The sequence below is a fragment of the Theropithecus gelada genome, chromosome 1 (assembly GCF_003255815.1).
Source record: "Theropithecus gelada isolate Dixy chromosome 1, Tgel_1.0, whole genome shotgun sequence".
NCBI classification, from domain to species: Eukaryota; Metazoa; Chordata; class Mammalia; order Primates; family Cercopithecidae; genus Theropithecus; species Theropithecus gelada.
The window spans coordinates 103,053,803-103,074,024 of record NC_037668.1 but is presented as its reverse complement, the minus strand read 5'-3'; the positions used below and the strand labels follow the sequence as shown (position 1 = coordinate 103,074,024).

Here is a 20,222-nt window from a genome sequence, read left to right as displayed (position 1 = left end):
TGACTTACTCACTGGTCACGTGTAATATTTTATTATCTTGCCAAATTCAAGCTCTACTTGAAAATATTCAGCATTCCTAAAGGTAGCACAGTTTGACAATAAGGATACCTATCTATTAGAGGGTCTGGCTAAAATAAATGATTCAAGTGTTCTTCATTTAAAATATCTATGATTCAAGGTATTTTAAAATATCTATTTCAGATTCCTAAATTACAAAGGACCACTTTAGGACAAAGATTGTATCTCATTTGTTTCACCCACCCCTTCCATAAGATAAATGCTAATAAATATTGAATGAGAATATACTTTGAAAGTATATTACCTATATGCTTTCATAGGTAATCTGAAAATGGTAATATGCTTTCATTTTTTAAAACCTATCATTCTGATATACAATTTTTAAAACTTATGATTCAGATCACATTTACCTACCATAATGCATGGCTTAAATATTTTATGCATGTTTAACCATAAGGCTATCTACAAGATTCAAAATCTCATTCTTTTGCTTTAGCTGCTGCTTCTACTAAGTGGAGTTTTGATAAGACAGACTTCCACTCATGGCCTCCTGGAAGATCAAGCAAAATGAAGAGACCAGAGGTTTGAGGAGAAGGTTCCAAATCTCTTCTCTGCCATTCCCTTGGTGGTTTGCCTTGAGGAGTTCCTGCACTCTTGAATGAGGTTTGTTATAAAAGTTAAAGTAGATAATGTAGATAAATGCCTGGTATAGGACTTGGCATAAAAGGACCTCCACAAATATTATTCCCATTTTATTTAATTTAATTAGTATTTATAATTATTTTCCCATAGAAAAGTGTCTACCTACAGTGGTTTCAAATTTTCACAATTATAACTTTAATAATAAATTATTATATCCAATAAAAGTTATCAACCTTGTAATTATTAAAATGATAGCCAGTCCTTCATGGGAACAGACCATTGTAAAAACAGAATTATATTAGAGATTCTATTTTAACTAGCCACCTTTAGTGACTGAGTATTTTTCCAGGTCTCTCAGAAGTACTCTCATCTTCTGACTTAGGGCATTGTGTGATCTTCATTATAATCCAGTGAAGAACCCAGAAAGCAAGGCTCAAACAGAGATATTTCTTTCAATTGCCTTATCTTTCATTCATTACTTATTGACTATGTACTTTATGCCTAAATTAAGAAATCTAATTTATGCCTAAATTAAGAAATCTAAAACAATCATCCATTTGGAAAATTCTTCTGAATGGATCTAGATTTTAATGCTAGAGTGCTTCCTACTGCCATGTTCCCTTGGAATATGTGTGTCGCATCAAGGTTTCTTTCCTAAATCAATCTCAAAATAAAAATTCTCTCTTGAAACACTTGTATCCATCTTAAATACTGGCAGGTCTTAGAATACTAAATGTGATTTTTGAAAAAGTTACTTTTATTCATTTGTTAACACTGCATAAATGTCCTTTAAAGTCTGAGCTAAGATGGATACTATGTATAAGGCCCCCAGCAGTGTAGTAGGTGTTCAACAAATGTTACTTTTCCTTAACATGCAACAAATGCCTCATTCACATTAATCTTTTAGAAAATATGATTTCATTATCTGCAAAAATGCCAGAAGGAATCATTACATAGGTGTATAAAGCAAGGAGTAATTTAATTATTTTGTAATTAGTATAAATCAAATTTATGACAATCATATTTAGGGCAACTAAGCTCAAAAAAATCCCACCCTTTTCAGGGGACACAACAAACCTTTAACATCAAATTATAGAAGTACTCCCTTTACCACCTTTAAAAACATAAAGGAATCCGCTCAACTGTAGTCAACCAGTAGTTTCCTGTTAACTTTAAGGCACATTCGATTATTTCCTACACAAAAACCATACAATTGTGTTCATTAAATGACTCACTGCAGTTTGTTAAAAAGACTAACACATTAGTGTCCCATAGACTCACATTGGACATGTATATCTCTTCAGAGTCTCAAAATATCTTGTCTTCCATTGCAATTATGTGTAGAAATATAAATGTCTGGTTCAGAATGATGTAATCAGGAAGTCAAGACAAAATATTTCGTTTCCACTTTGATGTTGATACCAATAGACCCCAGGGAAACAATGCTTGAATGACTATTTCATATCATATTATGATGCCAGAAATACCGACAAACACTTTAGGGCAATAAGTATGTTTTCATATATTCGCCAAGTTAGTTTTCATAAAACACATAGGCTAATTTTTTAGAAAATATAAAAATGTTTTTAGGCAGCATAGAGATAGCTTTTTTTTTTTTTTTTTTTGGTTGGGAGGGGCTTCAAAATCAAAAATTCATTGTTAATGCTTACCTGAAGCTGATCTGCTGTAAAGCTGGTCCGAGCTCTTTTTGCTGGTTTTGGATGGTTAACATCTTGTTCTGTGAGGAGGGCACCTTCCACACTAATGCCATTACCTGAATTTAAAAAACATACTATATATGTTGGTAATTCAAATGGGTACACCCATCTTGCAATAACAGGTTTCTTATATCTCTTGGCTTTTTGTGTAACTGTATATGTTTTCTAGATGGCAAAACCCCTTAAGTTTTAAAACATACTACAGATATACTGTACAAAACATATTCCATTTAGAGGCTTGTATATTTAGTGAAAAGTTCAAAAAGTTAGAAGTACATATCTAAGGCCCAGCAAATACAGGACAACAACTATTTACAAAAAGAAAAGCAAAATCCTAATTCAAAGCTGCGGCCTGAGAATGTGGCACAAAACTAATACATACACCATGGCTTTCCTTGTAAATAAACAAATAGAGACCATCATGAACAGTACTTAATGAGTTTTACCACACTTCTACGTTGTACAAAATAATGCATTAAGATTACCTTAGGAAAAGTTATTTTTATTCCTGTATTTACTGTCTCAAAAGACTCAAAAGTATTTAAGTAAATATTTACCATTTTCTACTTCTCTTTTTAAATTATCCAGCATGCAGTCATAATGCACTCTGCAGAGGACTTTCTCTTCCACCAAAGCGAACTCCTCTCCTGTGGAAAGTTGCCTTTTGCAGGAAAAGCAGGCAAAGCATGCCAAGTGATAGACATTCCCCTTGGCTCTCCGGACCCAGTCAGTAGAATGAATGTGTCTCCCACATCGAGAGCAGCGAGTTCCATACCTTCTACATTAAATAGAGGTGTAGAAGGTAAATATTTTAATGCCTGGTGAGATATTCATCAGTCAAATATTAAACCAGCACATTATGTTATGCCATTGAAATAATCTAAGTAAATATTGTGAGAATGAAACAAGAATCAGTTATTCTTCTAAACGTCAGTATAGTAAGCAATCAAGATGAGACAGGGTCACAACTCAAACCTGTTTATAAAAATAAGACCTTTCCTCTGTTCCTCTAAAAGAAGATCGAAGTTTTCTTTTACAATGATTATTAAAATTCCTTTTGTTGTATCAAATATCAGCACATTTACAAATTTAAAGAATCAAGATAAACATACACACTCTGCAGACTGAAAATCTAAAAGTACAAAAGTATGCTGAAGATATTTATACTGAAACACTGAAGATATAATGACTTCTTAAAACCGAGTTAAGATGACTAAAAATGATTTAAATATTATTTTTAAGATGTTAAAATACGTAAATATTTAATGTTGGAAGTATCAAAGAATGTACATAACAGAAATTCTTCATGCTGGTGGGCGAGAAAGGAAAAGTCAGAAATGTTTCCTTTGGTGAAAAAGCTATTGTATTGCTCTCCATAGGAGGAAGGAAATATTTTCTAAATTTTCAGAGTCCTAACTGGACATTAAATGCAGGTCAATCTTAAAATACCAAAGTTATATGTAAATAGTTCTTTTTTTTCTTACAGCCTGAATGACTGGAAACTCTTTGTCATGTCTCCTATCACAATCACAGTCGTGGCCCTGCATGTCCAAATCACACTAGATTAGTCAGTATCTATTTATTGATAGATATATCTTTAAAGTTATTACCACTTGTTTTTTTAGTTACTCTGAAAAATAGAATTCTAAAGATAAATTTCACAATATAATACGACATGAAGCAAGGAGTTTAAAAATCCTAAAGAACTAGACTTTCACTTGTCGAATCTTTCAAACCAAACCTTTCAAAGGGCTTTAAGTTACTACAAAAAATTAAGATTAGCCTATCCCAAATGAATGAGGAAGCAAATTATTACTAATATTAAAGTAATGAAAAGTAAACCTGCTGAGAAATATGCCTTTTTGGTAATTATAAAATTCTGTGATTTTATAAAAGACTCTAGGTCTCATAAATTATTTTAAACTACCTAGCAATTTTTATTCAAATTAATCACTAAACTCTTTGAAATCATTTTTTGAAATGGAGTATAAACATAATTAGTATTACAACCTTTATTATATAGTATTAGTTTCCCCATCACAATGAACATTTTTTCATTTAGAAAAGTAAATAAAGAAAATATGTTATAATTTTTAAAAGTCATTCTTGAGAAATATTTTAATTTCTAGACAGTTGTTCATACAGAATTGTATCTTGGAAGAAACTATGGAGAGATCACACAGAGAAAATGTTATCTAATTTCAGATCTCATCTAAAATCTTATCTAATTTCAGAAACTGAAGATTGGACAAAATAAATAGTTTGAGGCAGAATTAGATTTGGTGTATTTATACAAGAATGGTCAATTCTTCTGAATACTATGGTTTATCATGGTGTCCAAACCCTTAGAATTGTATAGGTTTATAAGTAGGGATCATTCTATGGTAAACTGGTAAAAGCATAACAAAATCTTGATTTTTCTCCCCCATAATGATTTTATTTCATCTAACCATTCCCACCAAACAGGGGCTTCATCATAAGTCATCTTGTTTTTCATACTTTTTGCCTATGCACAGCAAAAAAAGTTTCCCTGTTTGTAATGCCTCAAACTTTCACTCCCCAAAGTGAAAGTATTATTTAAAATTAACTTTTGTCTACTGAATTCCTAAAAAGGATAAACATGCTTATTTATACACATTATATCTCAAACATGAAAGCACCCTCATTCTGAAATTTCTTAAATATTAAAAACTGGGCTTCATTAAATAAAACTGAACAAGAAAAAGCCTATTACAAAAGCCTCTTTGCATAATAATTTCTTCCGGTATCTACTAAGAAAAAGCTTCATAGCATACCTGAAATAATCAAGTTTGCAGAAAATGTCTTTGTCTTTAATGTAACAGCTGGTATGCCTTCCTAGGGAGGTTCTGCAAACACTGCAGGAGAGACACCGGACATGCCAGCATAGGTCATTCACCTGTGATGGGAAGAGAAGCCACTGTAATACCATATTTAAGAAAAGTATTCATTGGTTTTGTGTATTCGGCAATTTTTAAAACTGGCCCCTTAATATATTAACACATGCTCTGAATGTTTTCATCCAAAAGGTGTCATTTTTATAAACATGTATCTGGACATAATTATCTTTTAGACCTCAACCAAAAATTTATACTAATATGTGCCACATTTTGTGTTTATAATATTTTCTATTCCTTTCAAGAATTCAGGTTGCTTTTCCTTTCTTTCTTAAATGGAATCTTTATGAACACAGGGAATAATCTGGTTACTTTAAAGTCCTACATGCAGGTTTTTTTGTTATATTTTACCAAGTTCTTCCCACCATGAAACCTTGTAGTTAAAGAAGACAAACACACACTCTCTCAACCTATTTTTTGGCTAAACAATTATAAACTGTATACTCCCTAAACAGAGCAATAAAGAAAGTGAAAACGTGGTTTTGTGAGATAGTTACCCATATAGGACAGAAATTGCTCAGATAAATTTAAATGTTGATGTAGCAGAAACCTGTGCTCTCTTCTAACATTAAACATTGTACAGAAACAATAGAAGTAAGTAGTAAAGTATATTGGTAAAACTGCTTACTGATTTGGCTACAGGAGAAAAAAAATAAATTTAATCATAAGTGGTTCTAAAAAAGCACCCAATCATTGTTTTCCACTTACACTTCAAGTAGTAAAATATAAGATGGTATTTAATAAGGTCAGTATTTTATACTTTCTAAATAGGAACCTGAAATACTTTCAATCCAGGGAACAAGTCATAATTACTCTCACTTTATACTGTTGCCATTATATTATAACAGCTACAACTTTAGCCCTGGATTATGAAGATGTGTATTAGATAGAACTGGCTTGCATCCAATGCAGGCTCCCAAAGTTTGCTCTTGTTAAGTGGACACAAGAACCTGATTTATGCTTAATTGAATTTCATGTAAAAGAACAGTAACATACAAAAACACCAATTACACCCTAAAAATGGATCCAATGACTAAAATAGGAAAATAAATGACTGTGAGATATGGTTTTTACTCAACTATTCCATAATAAAGACTATGTGTCTATCAAATTAGAACTACTGTTCAACATGTTTTTCTCTGATATATAAAAGGTACTTCGAAGCTGAAAGTTTTACAGACTTCTAATTACAGTTATGTGTCTCTTTCCAAAGCATTAATGAGGGTCTCATTTTGATGACATTTGAAAAGTTTTAGTCTTTACAAGAACTTAGAACTTACATGCTCACTATAGACAATATTTAAAATAACAAAGAAAACAGAAATAAATCTGAGGAAACTGGAATAAATAATATTAACAATGTTGAATACTATCTTGGAAATAAAAAAGTATTTTCCTCTTTTTTTTTCCTAAAATGGAACCAATAAGTATAAACTTTAGAAAAACAGGCTTCCTTTAAAATTCCACTGTTTAGGGCCTTCTGTATTTCAGTCTTACCCAGGATTTTGTTTTGTTTTGTTTTGTTTTTAAAGCAAGGCTTTATTTAAGGCAAGAGCCATGGCCTCTCTCTTACTCCCTTCTAAAGCCAGACCTGGTTGTCACCTTTTTTCAAAGTTTACTTGCCCCCTAAAATGTCTCTTTATCTTCAATTTCTTTGCTAGGGAGTAAAGTAAGGTGAAAAGAGGAGATTCTGGAGACTATAAACCTACTACTGACCTAATCTGTCCATGTCTAAACATATAACTTGGACCAAGCCAGAAAAACCTACCCAAAGGACAGAGCACTGAAGTATTAAACAAGGCAATAGATGCTTCTAACTCCTGTCATACTTTTCTGTTCTAACTCCATTTTATTTGCCTTGCAAGATAGTGTTTTTCTATATTAGTTACACCCTCAAATAATATTTCTATACTAGGTCTAACTTTAAAAAAAGAAACAAAACAGTGACTCAAGTTAAACTCAAACTTATCTGCAGGAAGTACTCAAAATGGAAAAAAAAAGTTAATAATTCAGTTTTTGTCAATCATATAGTATCAAGCTTTAGAACTTACACACTAAAGAATACAAGAAGTGGTACAATAACACTGCATATGGAAGACTTCATTGGCAGGACTCCTGCCCTATTACAAAGGAAAGCTTTATGTAACTCACTTAACTTAGATTGTTATACAATACAAAGATATGTTTGTATATATATACATATATACACACACACGATTAACACTAGAAACTATTATCTATTTCAGAGGGTGTGTTAAATGTCACTTCACAACTCTTCTATATCTTCTCTGCTGTGAAGTGTTAGAGCCTTCATAGGTCTACTCAGAAACATTCTTAAAGATTACGGCAATTATCGAGAGGGCTCATTAAAAATAAGATGCTAGTTTTAACCCAAAAGATGATTTTGCAATATCCAAAAGGCTCAGTTTTAGCAACATGGAAAGTGGGATCTCAAGAATGAAGATTTAAAGAGAAAGCCAATGTTAATTTGCCAACATTAAGAATCAACCACCAAGTAAGATTAATTTAGTCATTTTTAAATGTTTTTACCAAAACTTCTTTTGTCATTTTGTCTAGGTTTTATCTATAGGGTAGCCTTCCCATTTTACAGATGAAGAAGCTTTTTATGTTGAGGTAGAAACTTAAAGAAACCCATTAACACGAATTTTGAATACATACTCTCCATAATTACTCCTTTTGAAAACCTAAGCAGGGTGGGGAGAGAATAGAAAGTGAACTGTTTTGCTACTAATTCAGTGTAGGAGAGACCATTATTTTAAACAGTGGTTTTAAAAAGCTATTTAAGTTGAAACCCCATGATATTCTGATTAAGACACATGGGACCATGATCCTGTCTGCACTGAGGTGGATAACTGTGGCCTGCCAAAATTTCTAATCTAAAATTTCCCAATATTTTAAGAGAAAAGTAAAACAAATTAAGACAATCAACTCTCAAAACACACTTGAAACACTTCTTCCCAGGCTGTGTGTGTCTAACTTTACATCAATTTCCATTTTCTCCCCAAGCACTCGAGATGACAGCATTGAGTGGCCTAGAAGTATTAAACCTTAATAAGAGCAGGAAGGTATTGAAATGGTTTTTATTTAAATGCACCTATAAACTTTAACTTTGCAAAAACCTCAGGTAACTGTAAAAAACATAGGACTGTATTTTTAAAATTTGTCCAGAAAAGATCCTTTAAGCTACTTTACAGTGGCTCTCACCCAAAGAGACACTGCAAAGGGGAATCAGTTAATACATACCGACTTAAAATTCTTCTAAGCAGGCATGGGCGTGGACGTTACTGGGGTGGAGAGACCGCAGTCCGTTTAGAGGAAACAAAGATGTTTAAGAAAGGAATAATACGGGGCTGGGTAAAAAATAACTAAGCAGGTTTCCGTCTCAGAATGGATAAGGGTTTTTCCACTTCCCTTCCACTACAAGTCGGTGGCTGACTCCAGCGCATCCACACCAGGATGTGTCACATATTAGCTGTTTTGCAACGACGTAGAAGAGTCTGGGATTTCTTCTCACTTTATCTCACCGCATGAGTTGCCCTAAACTGGGCTAATTTTCTGCGAAAACCTACAACCTCCATCCAGAACTTGAACGGAAAGGTTGGTGGGAGGAACATTACTTTTTTCCCAGAGCTCCCACGCTAAGCCCGCGTCCCCTTGGGCCTCGCGCCCGATGCCCTGTCTTACCTTGAGAAGGTATTTGTCCACGATCTCCAGGCCGCAACTGTTGCATACACACTTGCCAGGGGGGCAGCCGGAGCCCGAGGCCATGGACCGGGGCGAGGACGACGGGGACAGCGGGGCCGAGGAGGAGCACGAGTCCTCGTCCCCCGCTCCCTCGGGGCTCACCTGCAGGAAACCGCGAGGCGCAGGCGGTTCTAGATCCCTCCTCCCCTTCGCATCCCACCTACCCACACGGGCGCCCCCACCGCCTCCCCTCCCTTCCCTCTGGCCACCCAACCCCACCCACAGCTTCTTGAGGTTACGATTCTCGCCCTCTTCCCCGAGTACAAGCTCTGGCCACGCACCCGCCGGGGCTGCCGACCCCTGACCTTTTCGGACCCCAGGAGTCTTGCGGTCCTGCCCTCCTCGCCGGCCAGCTAAGCTTCCCACCCCACCCAGACCCTCCCCGCCCCGTCCTCCGTCCGCTGCAGGAGAGGCCAGCTGGGCCCTGGAAGGAGCGCAGGGACAGCTGCCCTTCGTCCTGCCCCGCCTCCCCACGGCCAGTCTTGCGGGCACCCGAGCCCCTCCGCACTCACCAGTCCCTCTTCCCCGGCGCCTTTCCGAGTCCTCCCGGCCGCCAGGGCTGTAGTCCTCCCGCACTCCTCCGACATGAGCCCCTGGCACTGCTGAGTAGGAGGGGGAGAAAGTATGGAGAAACAGATCAGAAGTTCCGAGCGTCCCGTGCGCCCCAGCCCTGGCTCGGGAGCGAGCTAATGAAGGCCCTCAGAGCGCCGGGCAGCGCGTGCAGCCGTCACGGCGCCTAAGCCCGGGCGCCGCAGGAGGGCTGGCGCGCAGGCTCCCTCGCTGGCCGCTGGCGGCCGCCACCGGAGCGCCGGTAGCTGGCCCGAAGCGCATCGGCGCTCCCCGGGCTCCGGGTCCCCGGGCACTTCGGTTCCCCGCCCCCCCGCAGGGGATAACAAGTTAATAACAATCATCCCCGCACAAAGCGCTTTCTTTCCAGACGTCAATCATAGCGGAGCGGGGAACACCGGGCTAAAGGGGGTGCGGGGCAGCGGGGAGGTGGAGTGCGAGAGAAGAAAAGAGGTTTGAGAAGGGGTGGGAGAAGAAACTTGATTTCTTTAATAGCCTCAATTAAAAGAGCAAGACACATATATTTTTTAAAAGGGGGCTTTTTGAATAGGATAGCCCGAAAGGTGAAGAGGTTTAATAGGATACTTGAAAGCTAATTACAGCGGGATTTAAGAAGCCTGGTGTTTGTTCCGATGACAATTTGAATGAAAATGCTTCAGATTAAACCGAGCCAGCAGCTCTTTCGTAAACTTACAGCAATTAGAGTCGCGAGTGATTTACACTCGTTTCTTTAAGGTGTAAATTGCCACTTATTGCTCAGTAAGTCAACATTTGAGCTACTAAAGGATTATTTTTAACCAGCGCAAAAAGCGGGTAGAATAATGGAAAATATCCAGCTGAATTTAATTTGTGCCATTAAAAGAACTCACGCAACCTCGGACAAAATGTTTTAAAGAAACAACGCGCGTTACTCAAGTGTTTCTAAGTATTTGCAAGAGTTTTGTTCTTAAACGAGAACGCAGCGTCTCTGGGGTTAGACTGCTTTCGTTTCCAAAACCTCTAGCTCGGGGGCGGATGGGTCCCCCGAACTCAAGCCGCTCACATTTCTGCATTTCTGACTGTTCGCCTCCCCTTCTCCCTCCCTCTGGAAGCACCAGGCAAGATACCAACCTGGGGGCCTCCAGGACCCTCGGCCGAGACCCTCCCTTTCTGGGGTGCGCTCCCTACGCGGGACCCAGCGTAGCTGCACTGAGGCCGCGTCCTCACACACAAAGGGCGTTTAAGCAGAACAGCTCGGTGTTCGCCTGGTGTCCCCAACCAGCTTCGGAGCAAAGAAATAGTCAGGGGCGCCTCGCGCGGATCCTGCTGAGGCACTCAGGCTGCCGATGATTTCAAACTTAAAACACCAAATACCCATAGGTCCTGCCTCCAGAGTGAGGTGAGAGCTTGTCAGGTTCCCCAGTCTACTCAGACAAACCGCGTGACTCGTTTTGTGCCCTGCGGTTTTCTTTTGGCATTTTAGGTAAAATGGCTCTCCCGGCCAACCCTGGGATCCCAGAGGCCTTTCTGGAGCCCCGCAGAGGGAGGTGTGCCTCAGAACCAGCAAGTGTCCGCGGGCATCCTAGCGAAACGAGCCGGGTCTCCGGTTCCACCGACAACCGCCCAGTCCTCCCGACCCACTCTCCCGGACAGCCACGATCACCACAGCAAACAGAACAAAAGCACAACTCACACGGACCTGAGAGCGCCTTAGGCTCGAGGCTTCATGTCCCAAATTACAGTCTCCATGTCTCAGGTTAAGTGAGCTTTTGGGGAGGGAGTGCAATGATTACTGACTAACGCTACTACGTAATAAAAAAAAAAAAAAAATTGCCAGGTCTGAAGATGAGGCCGTTACAGGTAGTTTCTGAACCTCGTTTAGGAGCTCAAACAACTCTAGTTTCAAGGACACTGCGATTCAGCGGGTCTGGCCAGGCGTCCGCTCGCTCACCTTCTCAAGGGGAACTGCCAGCTCCGGCACGTCCTTTTCTTCTAGTTTACACACAAACATCTGATCGCTCTTCCAATACATGGCACTGCTAGGGCTGCTTATCACATACCAACTCCAGAGGGTCAGAGGCTGTCGGTGTCTGCCGATCTCCCCCCTCCCCCGCCCCGATCCACTAATAAAAGCTGATGCCGAGAAGGATAATGCTACAAGTGTGTCTTCGTCCAAAGAGGCCGCTGTGGCCTGACCACTTTCTGATGAACCGTAATTCCTTTCCCGACTTCACTGAGCTCTGTCCCTCCAGGAAAAGAAAAAAAAAAAAAAGTTTTGTTTTCCAGAGGGTGGAACCTAATATAAAGGGAGGGGGCATGTGGGGGAAAGTCTTTTCCTGGAGAAATAGCCTCACCTCTTTAAGGAAAACCCGCCTTCTCTACATGTTAAAATCTTTATCAGGACACGCTAACTGACTTCAGGTTTAATACTAAAGAAAAAAAAAATGGGGGATGTCCTGTTAACTTGACTTTAAAAAATCTGCTGTCTGCATTTGCCATAACTTTTAAATTCTCGCTCCCCAACCCAAACCTAAACAAAGATTCAGGTTACATCTCTTTCTGCAGCAAGCAGAAGGGGAAGTGGAGGTCTGGGTGACTTGAAAGTTTTAGTCATTCTGTTGAAACTCGCAGCTCTCCGGTCTAGCCGAGAAACGCCACCTCTCCTGGCAGCCTGGGGGCTGACTTATCTAGCAGTTCGCGCTCCCTTTCCGAAAAATTTTCTCATTAAGATAAAGAAGGAACATCTGAGCAACACAAAAGCTTATGATTTGCGACTAGATTTGAAATGAAGGCCACAAGAAAGACAAAAGTATGTTGCTAATGAGTATTGCTCTTTCATCTCCTAGACAAAATTTAAGCCCTAGCAGCCTTGGTCTACTGCCTCAAGTTCTGACTGCGGGCGGGGGAGCAGCGGAGGGAGGTACTCTGGGTACCGTAATTTTGATTAAGACTGGAAGGTGTGTTTGTTTAAAACAGACTCTTTGTGGTATAAACTTTATTTCATTATTTAGTGCATAAAGACAAATTTGGTTAAAAGATTATTTTTTAATGATTTTTGTTTCCATTAAAAAAACTAAACAAACTTCTGAAACTGAGATCTAGGAGTCTGTTTCTTAAAGGCCTTTAACAGAATGATAGGATTTTGCTTTAATTACGTGGAAATATATATGTAAACACACACACACACGCACACACACACATGTCTTATCTCCTTGCCTTATTTGTATAGAAGAAAAAGATCGAAAGGATCTTGCCCAGAACCCAGCTCGGTCAGCAGCCGGCTAGCGGAGGAGATAGCTAGCCTTTCCTGTGATGAAGTGAGCCTGCGCAAAAGTCTGGGACCGAGTTACCACTACAGATTTAGTTTTTCCTCCATTGCATTTTTCTCCCATAAACACTAGAGTCTTCAGAGCATTTTCCTATCGCCATTGTTTTTCTTTTCGCGCAGCTGCGCACAAGTTAATATTAGCCATCCCCCTGCAGGTCCTCTCTGGGAGATCTCGTTTAAATTTACTGAGCGAAGGGAGGAGACGCTATAATTAATCTGTGCCCTCTTAGAAAATTGAAAGATTAGGGTGGATTGACTTTTCAAAAAGCTAACTTGTGCGTGGGAACCAGAAAGACTTGTGTTTTTCATCAAGTGCAAAAATCGGTATTGGGGGTGGTGGGGAAATTCTCATAATGCATTTTCCATGAAATAGCATCGTTCTGGAGATCGGTCTTCTGAATGGAAAGTCAGAGTCGTGCAGAACATTGGCGCCATCAGGTCGTGTATAGAGCAGGATTTCGTTGAAAGTGGAATTAAACATAAAGGTCCAGTTTAGATATTTAATTACTCTGTGTGTGTGTGTGGGGGGGCGGTTTAAAGTGAATCTGGGGTACTGTCTGGCTACTATTGAGGAGAATTTATCGCGCGGGTCATTTGGAGATCCAGAGAGAGCTAGAGCTGTGTTAGGGAAGTAGGGCGGGGGTGCGGGCGTTTATGCGGTCTTTCCACCCACCCTTGCCTAATCAGGCGGCTCTCAATCAGGTTTTCAAAATACTAATCTTGATCTAAGAGCGTCTATCTCTGCATAAGTGGAGAAAATAATTCATTTTTAGAGGTTTCTGGGCTTGGGGAAGAAGAATGGTCGTCAGACAGGAGCAGAAGCCCTGAAAGATTGGTCTGGCCTCGCTTTACTCCAGGCGCCTGTGGGATGCTGACCTGTCCCGTGGTGCAGCTGCGCGCACCCATCCTTGAACTGTAAACCTCTGGGCGGTGAGTCAATTTCTATGTCCTGGCGGTATAAGCCTTTGGCTCGGGGTCAAGTGTGCAAGAAGAGGGGAATGTGTTTGCTATGAATGCCAGGGCTGATCGTCCTGTCGGTCTGGGTTACAACGACCTTCTGACCTTTTGTCAGGGGCTGGCGTAGGAAGGTATAGCTTCTTCATAGTGGCCGGTTTCCTTGGAGCTGGCGTCACACCTCTTACCTGCGCTCGTCCTCGGCTGGGGCAAAGCAAAAGTACCTTGCTAATTTACAGGGGTACTTGGGCTAAAAATCAAAAGAGTTTTTTGTTTTTGTTTGTTTGGTCTTAGAAATGAGGGTTTTTAGCCCAAACTCCAATTGATTCCAATTTTGAACGAAGACTCTGATCAAGAAAACATTATCTTGTGTGTCCACAGGTGGAAAAGCAATCGCCTGCGTCGTGACAGTTCCTACCTACTAAATTGAAAATTTGAAAATCAGAGACCGCAGGCCCACCCAAGGTGTCTACCAACACTCGCGGATCACCGGGCTTTTTGCAAGCCCATGGGAAAGACAGCCTGAGAGACTTCCGAGTGCCTCCTGTCCCAGGCTGTGCCTTTCCTGCTCCAGGGAAGCCTTGAGTGCATCTCCCTAAAAACCGATGGGGGCAGGGAAGGGGTCTAGATCCCGTGGAGCCAGGCCTTGATTGGAGGTCCGGGGCTGGAGAGAGGGAACACCAACCCACCCCGACCCCCACAGCTTCCACTCACCCGAAGAGCTGCCTAATTGGGCTGCGAGCAGCTGCGAAATTTGTAATCGTCTAATAAGCCTTCCGCCTCGGTAATTCTTATCAAAAGGCATAAAACTGATATTTTCACACCCAGCTCGCACTGCAGGCGCCGTTTATAAACATCCTTCATCAGTGGGATGAAATTAAGCCTGCATTGACAGAGGTCTCTGGAACTCGATATTTAAAAGCAATACATCCGAATTAGCAAATTATAACTTTAAGTAGGGAAAGTCCCCACCAACTTGACTATAGAACCCTTTGCCTCTGAGCTCCTCGGGATGAGTAACCACACGTTTGAGAGAACTTAACCTGGAGGTTCCACGGTGCTCAGGCAATCTCCGGAAACTCGGATCCCCGAAATACGCCTGCTATGGCTCCTCCCGCCCGCCTTCTAGGAACTCGCCTGGGTCAGACCTGTGGAGACCGGGGCGAGGCACAGCTGGAGGCTGGGAGAAAACGTGGTCAAAGGAGGCGCATCCAGGACTCCCGGGCGGCCTGCAGGCGCAGTACCAGAGCCCTGCTCTTGCGGATCCGAGCTTTACCTGGCTTGCGGCCCTCACCGCCCACCTCCGGGGCACCAACGCCAAGGGTACAGTGGGCCAGAGGACTGTAGGAGGCGGTGGAGGATGGGGAGACTTTCGCGACCATAAGGAGGTACAGATTCTGGCAGAATTCTGGTGGCGACTCCTTCGATCCCTGAAGGTGAAATCTCAGCTAAAACCAATCTGAAACTGCGGTTGTCACAGTTGGTTCAGGGTTAGGAGACGGTGTCTTTGGATTTTTGCCCTCCCCCCCAGCGTAACCATTATAAATATTAGTCTGGGAAAAGACTTTAGGAGATTGCTTCTAGAGGTTCTTTCCACAAACTTGCGCTGCTCAGAACCTGCATAACCCCTCAGGGATGGCAGAGCTGTAAACGCGCTCAGCTTGGGACTTACCGGTCCCAGACTCCTTTTTAGACCTTGCCACCCACAGTTTCTGAGGGTAAGAGAGGGGCGCGTTTATTCACGCCAGTGGAGGTCGCCAAAAACGGGCGAGGGCCTCCGTCTGGGACCCACAGGTCTCTCCCACTGTGGGCCAAAACTGAGGTTTGATGGGCTTCCCAGCTAGGCAAGCCTGCTCCACGCGGGACACCCGGGAATCCACTGGTGGGCAGACCCGGCCTTCGCCACCCGCCCCGCGGCATTCCTCACTGCAGTCTGATACGCCGGATGGGGCCAGTTGTCTCGAGCGGTTCTGGAGAACCAATAACGGAAAGCCAAGTTCTGCGACCAAAAGCCTGCGCCAGTGACTCGGTGTTTCTTTTCAGCCGGTGCGCAGAGCGCCAGTAACCTCTCCCCGTCCGCTACGGAAGGAATAGGGGAAGCGTTTCCAGTCTAAGAGAGAGGATGGGAGAGAGAAAATTAGGAACCAAACGGAGCCCGAAATTAAGCAGGGCAGCCTGGAAAGCCTCCCGGCTAAATGCTATGGCGCGAAACGCTAAAGTCCGTTACACCATTTATTCATTGTGACATTTCCAAGCCGACAATCGCGCCTTAAGCACGCCTGTGGTTTGGAGGTGCCGGTTTTATATGCATTTTACCGTTTAGAATGATAAACAAATCAGGACCAATGGAAACCTGATTCTAACCTGTTTCTACAGAACTCTGCCTGGATAATTCTGTAAAAGCCAAAGTCCAAGGTGGAGGGAGGAAGGGAGAGAGGGAAGGGAAGAGAGAGAGAGAGAGAGAGAGAGAGAGAGAGAGAGAGAATCCAACTCTTTAACCGCCTCCCTTTACCGCGTTTCCCTACAAGTCCCAGGCTAACCTTGCGGATATAGCCTTGAGTTCGCTGATGAAGAAGGAGGATGGAACCGAGACTCTATAGGCTTCTCCTCCCCTTCCACATCCCCGTTTTCCCGCTTCCCCAGGGATGTCTGAAAGCCCAACTGGGCCAGTGTGGCAGGAAAACTAAACTTTATCTAAGTGCAAAAAGGCAGGCGCCAGTTGGTTTTCTCGGTTTCTGGGGATGGGGTGAGAGAGAGAAGCGGGACTGTGCGAGCCTCCTATTCGCAGAATTGGATGAGATTTTGATAAGAGAACCCTCAGCTCAGGTTGTTAACCAGTGTGAATGAGCCCCACACAGGCCTGTGCCATCCGCCCACAACTTTGGTGTCTAAGGTTCTCCCCAGCAACACTTCCACCTCCGGTGTAACTCATAAAGCCACACTTTTACAAAAAAAGTTGGCCCAAGAATCTTGAGCCATGAATTTTAAAAACTTAAATAACTTTTATATGCATTTCTGCTACAGGAGAATGGTTCTTGTAATTGTGGCAAGGTTTTCTTCCTTTCCTTTCTCTCCTCCTCCTCTTCCTTCCTCCTTCCCTGCTTGCCTGCCTTCCTTTGTGGGAGTTCAAGGTTTAAGAGGTTGGCAACGTGTTATTATAGTAAGAGCACAGGTTTGAAATTAGTCACATCTGTAATGGAATTTTGAGCAATTTAAAATTTTAACACTTGAGCTTTCTCATTTGTAAAATGAAGATGGCATCACTTGGAAATTGTCATAAAAATCATAATGTTGAATTAAGTGTTCATACACACAGGAGGTTCTCAGTGAATATAATCTTTCTCCTACTACATCCTCCTTCACTTCCCTAGAGAGGTCTGGATGTAGAGGAGCCACCAAAGGCCCAATTTCCCCAGTGAAGAGTAGGTCAATGTTCTTCAGCGAGTTGACCATTTCCAGGGGTTCAAACGGTCACAGAGGCTAGACGCACCTCCCTGGGCTGCAGAGGCTCCAGAGATGAGTGCAGCTGCCTGGAGCCACCTCTATCGTGGCAACTAGGCCCAAGGATGCACAATGAACACCTTTTTCATCTCCTTTATTGCTGGTTTATATGAGAGTTAATCTAGCACGTTCAAAAATGCTTGGCACCCTTCTGTCAGTCTGCACAACCTTCTGAATACTCTGAAAATGGCAGTAATGATAGCTGTTGATTATTATTTGCCAAACGCCCCCACTGACGTTGTGGCACACAACCCTACTTTAATTTGTCCAAAGCCATATTTTACCAAGCCAGGGCAGAATTCCAACCCAGACATCCGACGCGAATGCCTGACTTTTAACTACTTTGCGGTGTTTGTCCTCTTTACGGTGAGTTCAGAAATTGATACTTTCAGTAACTGGATTCATGATAGTTCTTTACCACTCCAGCACAAGTGGTCCAGCCGCTAGCCTCTTGCCTCTGCCCACTTCCGCTGAGCAGCTGGGGGGCGTCTCGTGTCCTGTGGGGAAGAGCGCCCCCTTCCCACCCCTACTCTTGCTGGGCAGAGGTTAAACAGCATTGAATGAACTGAAGTGCGGAATAAAACAGCCACCAACAGGAAAAAGGAGAACGCTTAAATCGGCGGTAAAATCTTTCTCTCTCCTTTTCCTTGCAGATTACATAATTCGATGTCTAATCATCAGCTAGTGGATCAAAATCTGGATTGGATAGACGGTGACTCGATCTCCGACAGACTGAAGTCCTAAGGCCTGTGCTCACTTCTGGAACTTTCCTTTGGGCCTTGACCGAAACTCCTGTTATTGTGTGCAGTAGCAGAGGCTGCGCTGCCTGGCTCAGTTTGTGCAAAGGCTATTATATTGTTTCTCATTCACTGACCCCTCCGGAGAAGTCTTTAGCAATAGTTTTTTTCCCACACAAACGTGAATAAAGACGACCCCTGCAGTTCTTCCTGAAGCTCTACAAGCTTCCTGGATGCAGGAACCGTGTGCTGTTCCAACGACTCTCTGAAACCTAGTTCAGTGCCTGGCACTAGACAATAAAAAATTGCTTTCTGAATGAAAGTATATGCTGGCAGGCGCAGGGGGTTTCATGCCTTTCTCTGCCTTGGTAGTTCTAGCGCTTCCTACCTCTTTGCCCTTCTTGCCCAGTTCCTGCATCTTTCAATCCCTTGAAAAGCTAGGTAAGAAAGGGCATGGAAATTCTGACATAATCATTAGCAAGTGGCTTGTTTTTTTGTCAGATGCCCCACTGATGTTGTGGCATACAACCTCACTTTAATTTGCCCAAAGCCGTATTTTACCAAGCCAGGTCAGAATTCAAACCCAGACAACCCACACGGAGGCCTGACTTTTAATTACTTTGCTATTTTTGTCTTATAACAAAGGCTTATAAGCTTATAACCTCCAAGGGATCCTCAGGCATCATGGTGCATTTGAGTTCTTCCCTCCGGAGAGACCTTCAGACCTCAGGGTTTGCAATTAAATTGGGAAACCTACTCTGGGTGCCTAAGAGACCAACTGGGTCAGGGCCTCTGTTTATACAGGAGGCTCTGGGGGGGCCAGTAGGAACATGTTGGATAGGAGAAGTCTGTGGCAAGCCCCATAGACAGACTCTGGATGCGCACTTTGAAATGCTGTGTGTGATGGCCAGACATTGATGTAGATTTTGGCTTGCTACAGGGTAAAAAGGGGACCCAAGGTGTACAGTCAGAATGGGAGCTGAGGTCATTTGGAGCCAGGTGCTGCTGCATGCTGTCCTCTCTGAACTGGAAAGGAGATACACCTTCATTTACAGTCCACAAAAAGGAAGAAGAGCAGGGAGGAGACAGGAGGGCAGTAGATGGAGTCTTTGCTCTTGAGTAGGACAGGTTCCACTCTACAGCAGGTCACAGTAGTGTGCCCTGGGTGCCTTGGCGCCTGAGCCTAGTCTCTCCCCAGTCACAGTCCATTCAAGCAGGAATAAGCTCTCGTCTAGGACTTGACTGGGATTCCAAAGTCCTGAAAAAGGGCTGGAAGACACCATGCAACCTGGAATGGTTTTACCAGCGCTTGCGATATTGAAATTACTCAGCACTAAGGGAGAAAGCACTAGCGCCTTATTCTTTTTTTTTTTTTTTTTTGAGACGGAGTCTCGCTGTGTAGCCCAGGCTGGAGTGCAGTGGCCGGATCTCAGCTCACTGCAAGCTCCGCCTCCCGGGTTCACGCCATTCTCTGGCCTCAGCCTCCCGAGTAGCTGGGACTACAGGCGCCTGCCACCTCGCCCGGCTAGTTTTTTGTATTTCTTAGTAGAGACGGGGTTTCACCGTGTTAGCCAGGATGGTCTCGATCTCCTGACCTCGTGATCCGCCCGTCTCGGCCTCCCAAAGTGCTGGGATTACAGGCTTGAGCCACCGTAGCGCCTTATTCTTAAGACTTGGTGTGTCTTCTTGGCAGACACACTAAGATTTGCGAACTCAGCTATAACTGCTATAGGCTTAGAAACACAACAAAAATTGTTTTAGAAGTGGTTAATCCCATTTCTTTCCCTCAAATACCACCCCCTCTTCCTCAGAAGGACCTCCAACAAGTGTTTATTATGATTACTATTAATTTTAAATGGAGTCTTTAGGTTGTTCCGACTTTCAGTAATAACACCTTGATCTGGCTAAGCTCTTTACAGTTTGCATCATTGTTGTTTTTGCATCTCAAAGTTTTGGGAAGAAATAAATAGGCAGCAGTTTCTTTTGAAGCTTTTAACACATACGATGCCTTTTCAAGGTTTCTTTCCCCTCTTCTCATTCAGAATACTTCTGCCCTGCTTCGCTAATATTTTGGGGTATTGTGTGGGGGGAGGAACCT

General features: G+C 42.5%; 1 protein-coding gene and 1 long non-coding RNA gene across 3 annotated transcripts in view; one reads left to right on the top strand and one right to left on the bottom strand.

Annotated features, from left to right (window-relative positions):
* LHX8 (LIM homeobox 8) overlaps positions 1-17,846 on the bottom strand; it is a 33,483-nt gene extending 15,637 nt beyond the window's left edge. Inside the window, exons 1-7 of one of the 2 annotated variants that reach the window (XM_025404658.1) lie at positions 17,672-17,846; positions 15,492-15,996; positions 9,571-9,657; positions 8,999-9,160; positions 5,174-5,295; positions 2,936-3,156; positions 2,331-2,434 (exon numbers count right to left, since the gene is read on the bottom strand). In XM_025404658.1, the coding sequence (XP_025260443.1) occupies positions 2,331-2,434; positions 2,936-3,156; positions 5,174-5,295; positions 8,999-9,160; positions 9,571-9,657; positions 15,492-15,509 (714 nt within the window). In that variant the 5' untranslated portion in view covers positions 15,510-15,996; positions 17,672-17,846. Of the gene's footprint in view, positions 1-2,330; positions 2,435-2,935; positions 3,157-5,173; positions 5,296-8,998; positions 9,161-9,570; positions 9,658-11,297; positions 11,365-15,491; positions 15,997-17,671 lie in introns of those variants that run through there. The other variant, XM_025404667.1, reaches the window with a different exon arrangement.
* Positions 13,172-18,462, top strand: LOC112636164. The gene is made up of 2 exons (XR_003122140.1): positions 13,172-13,417; positions 18,041-18,462. It is a non-coding gene; the product is annotated as an uncharacterized LOC112636164 (long non-coding RNA).
* Positions 18,463-20,222: the final 1,760 nt, after the last annotated feature.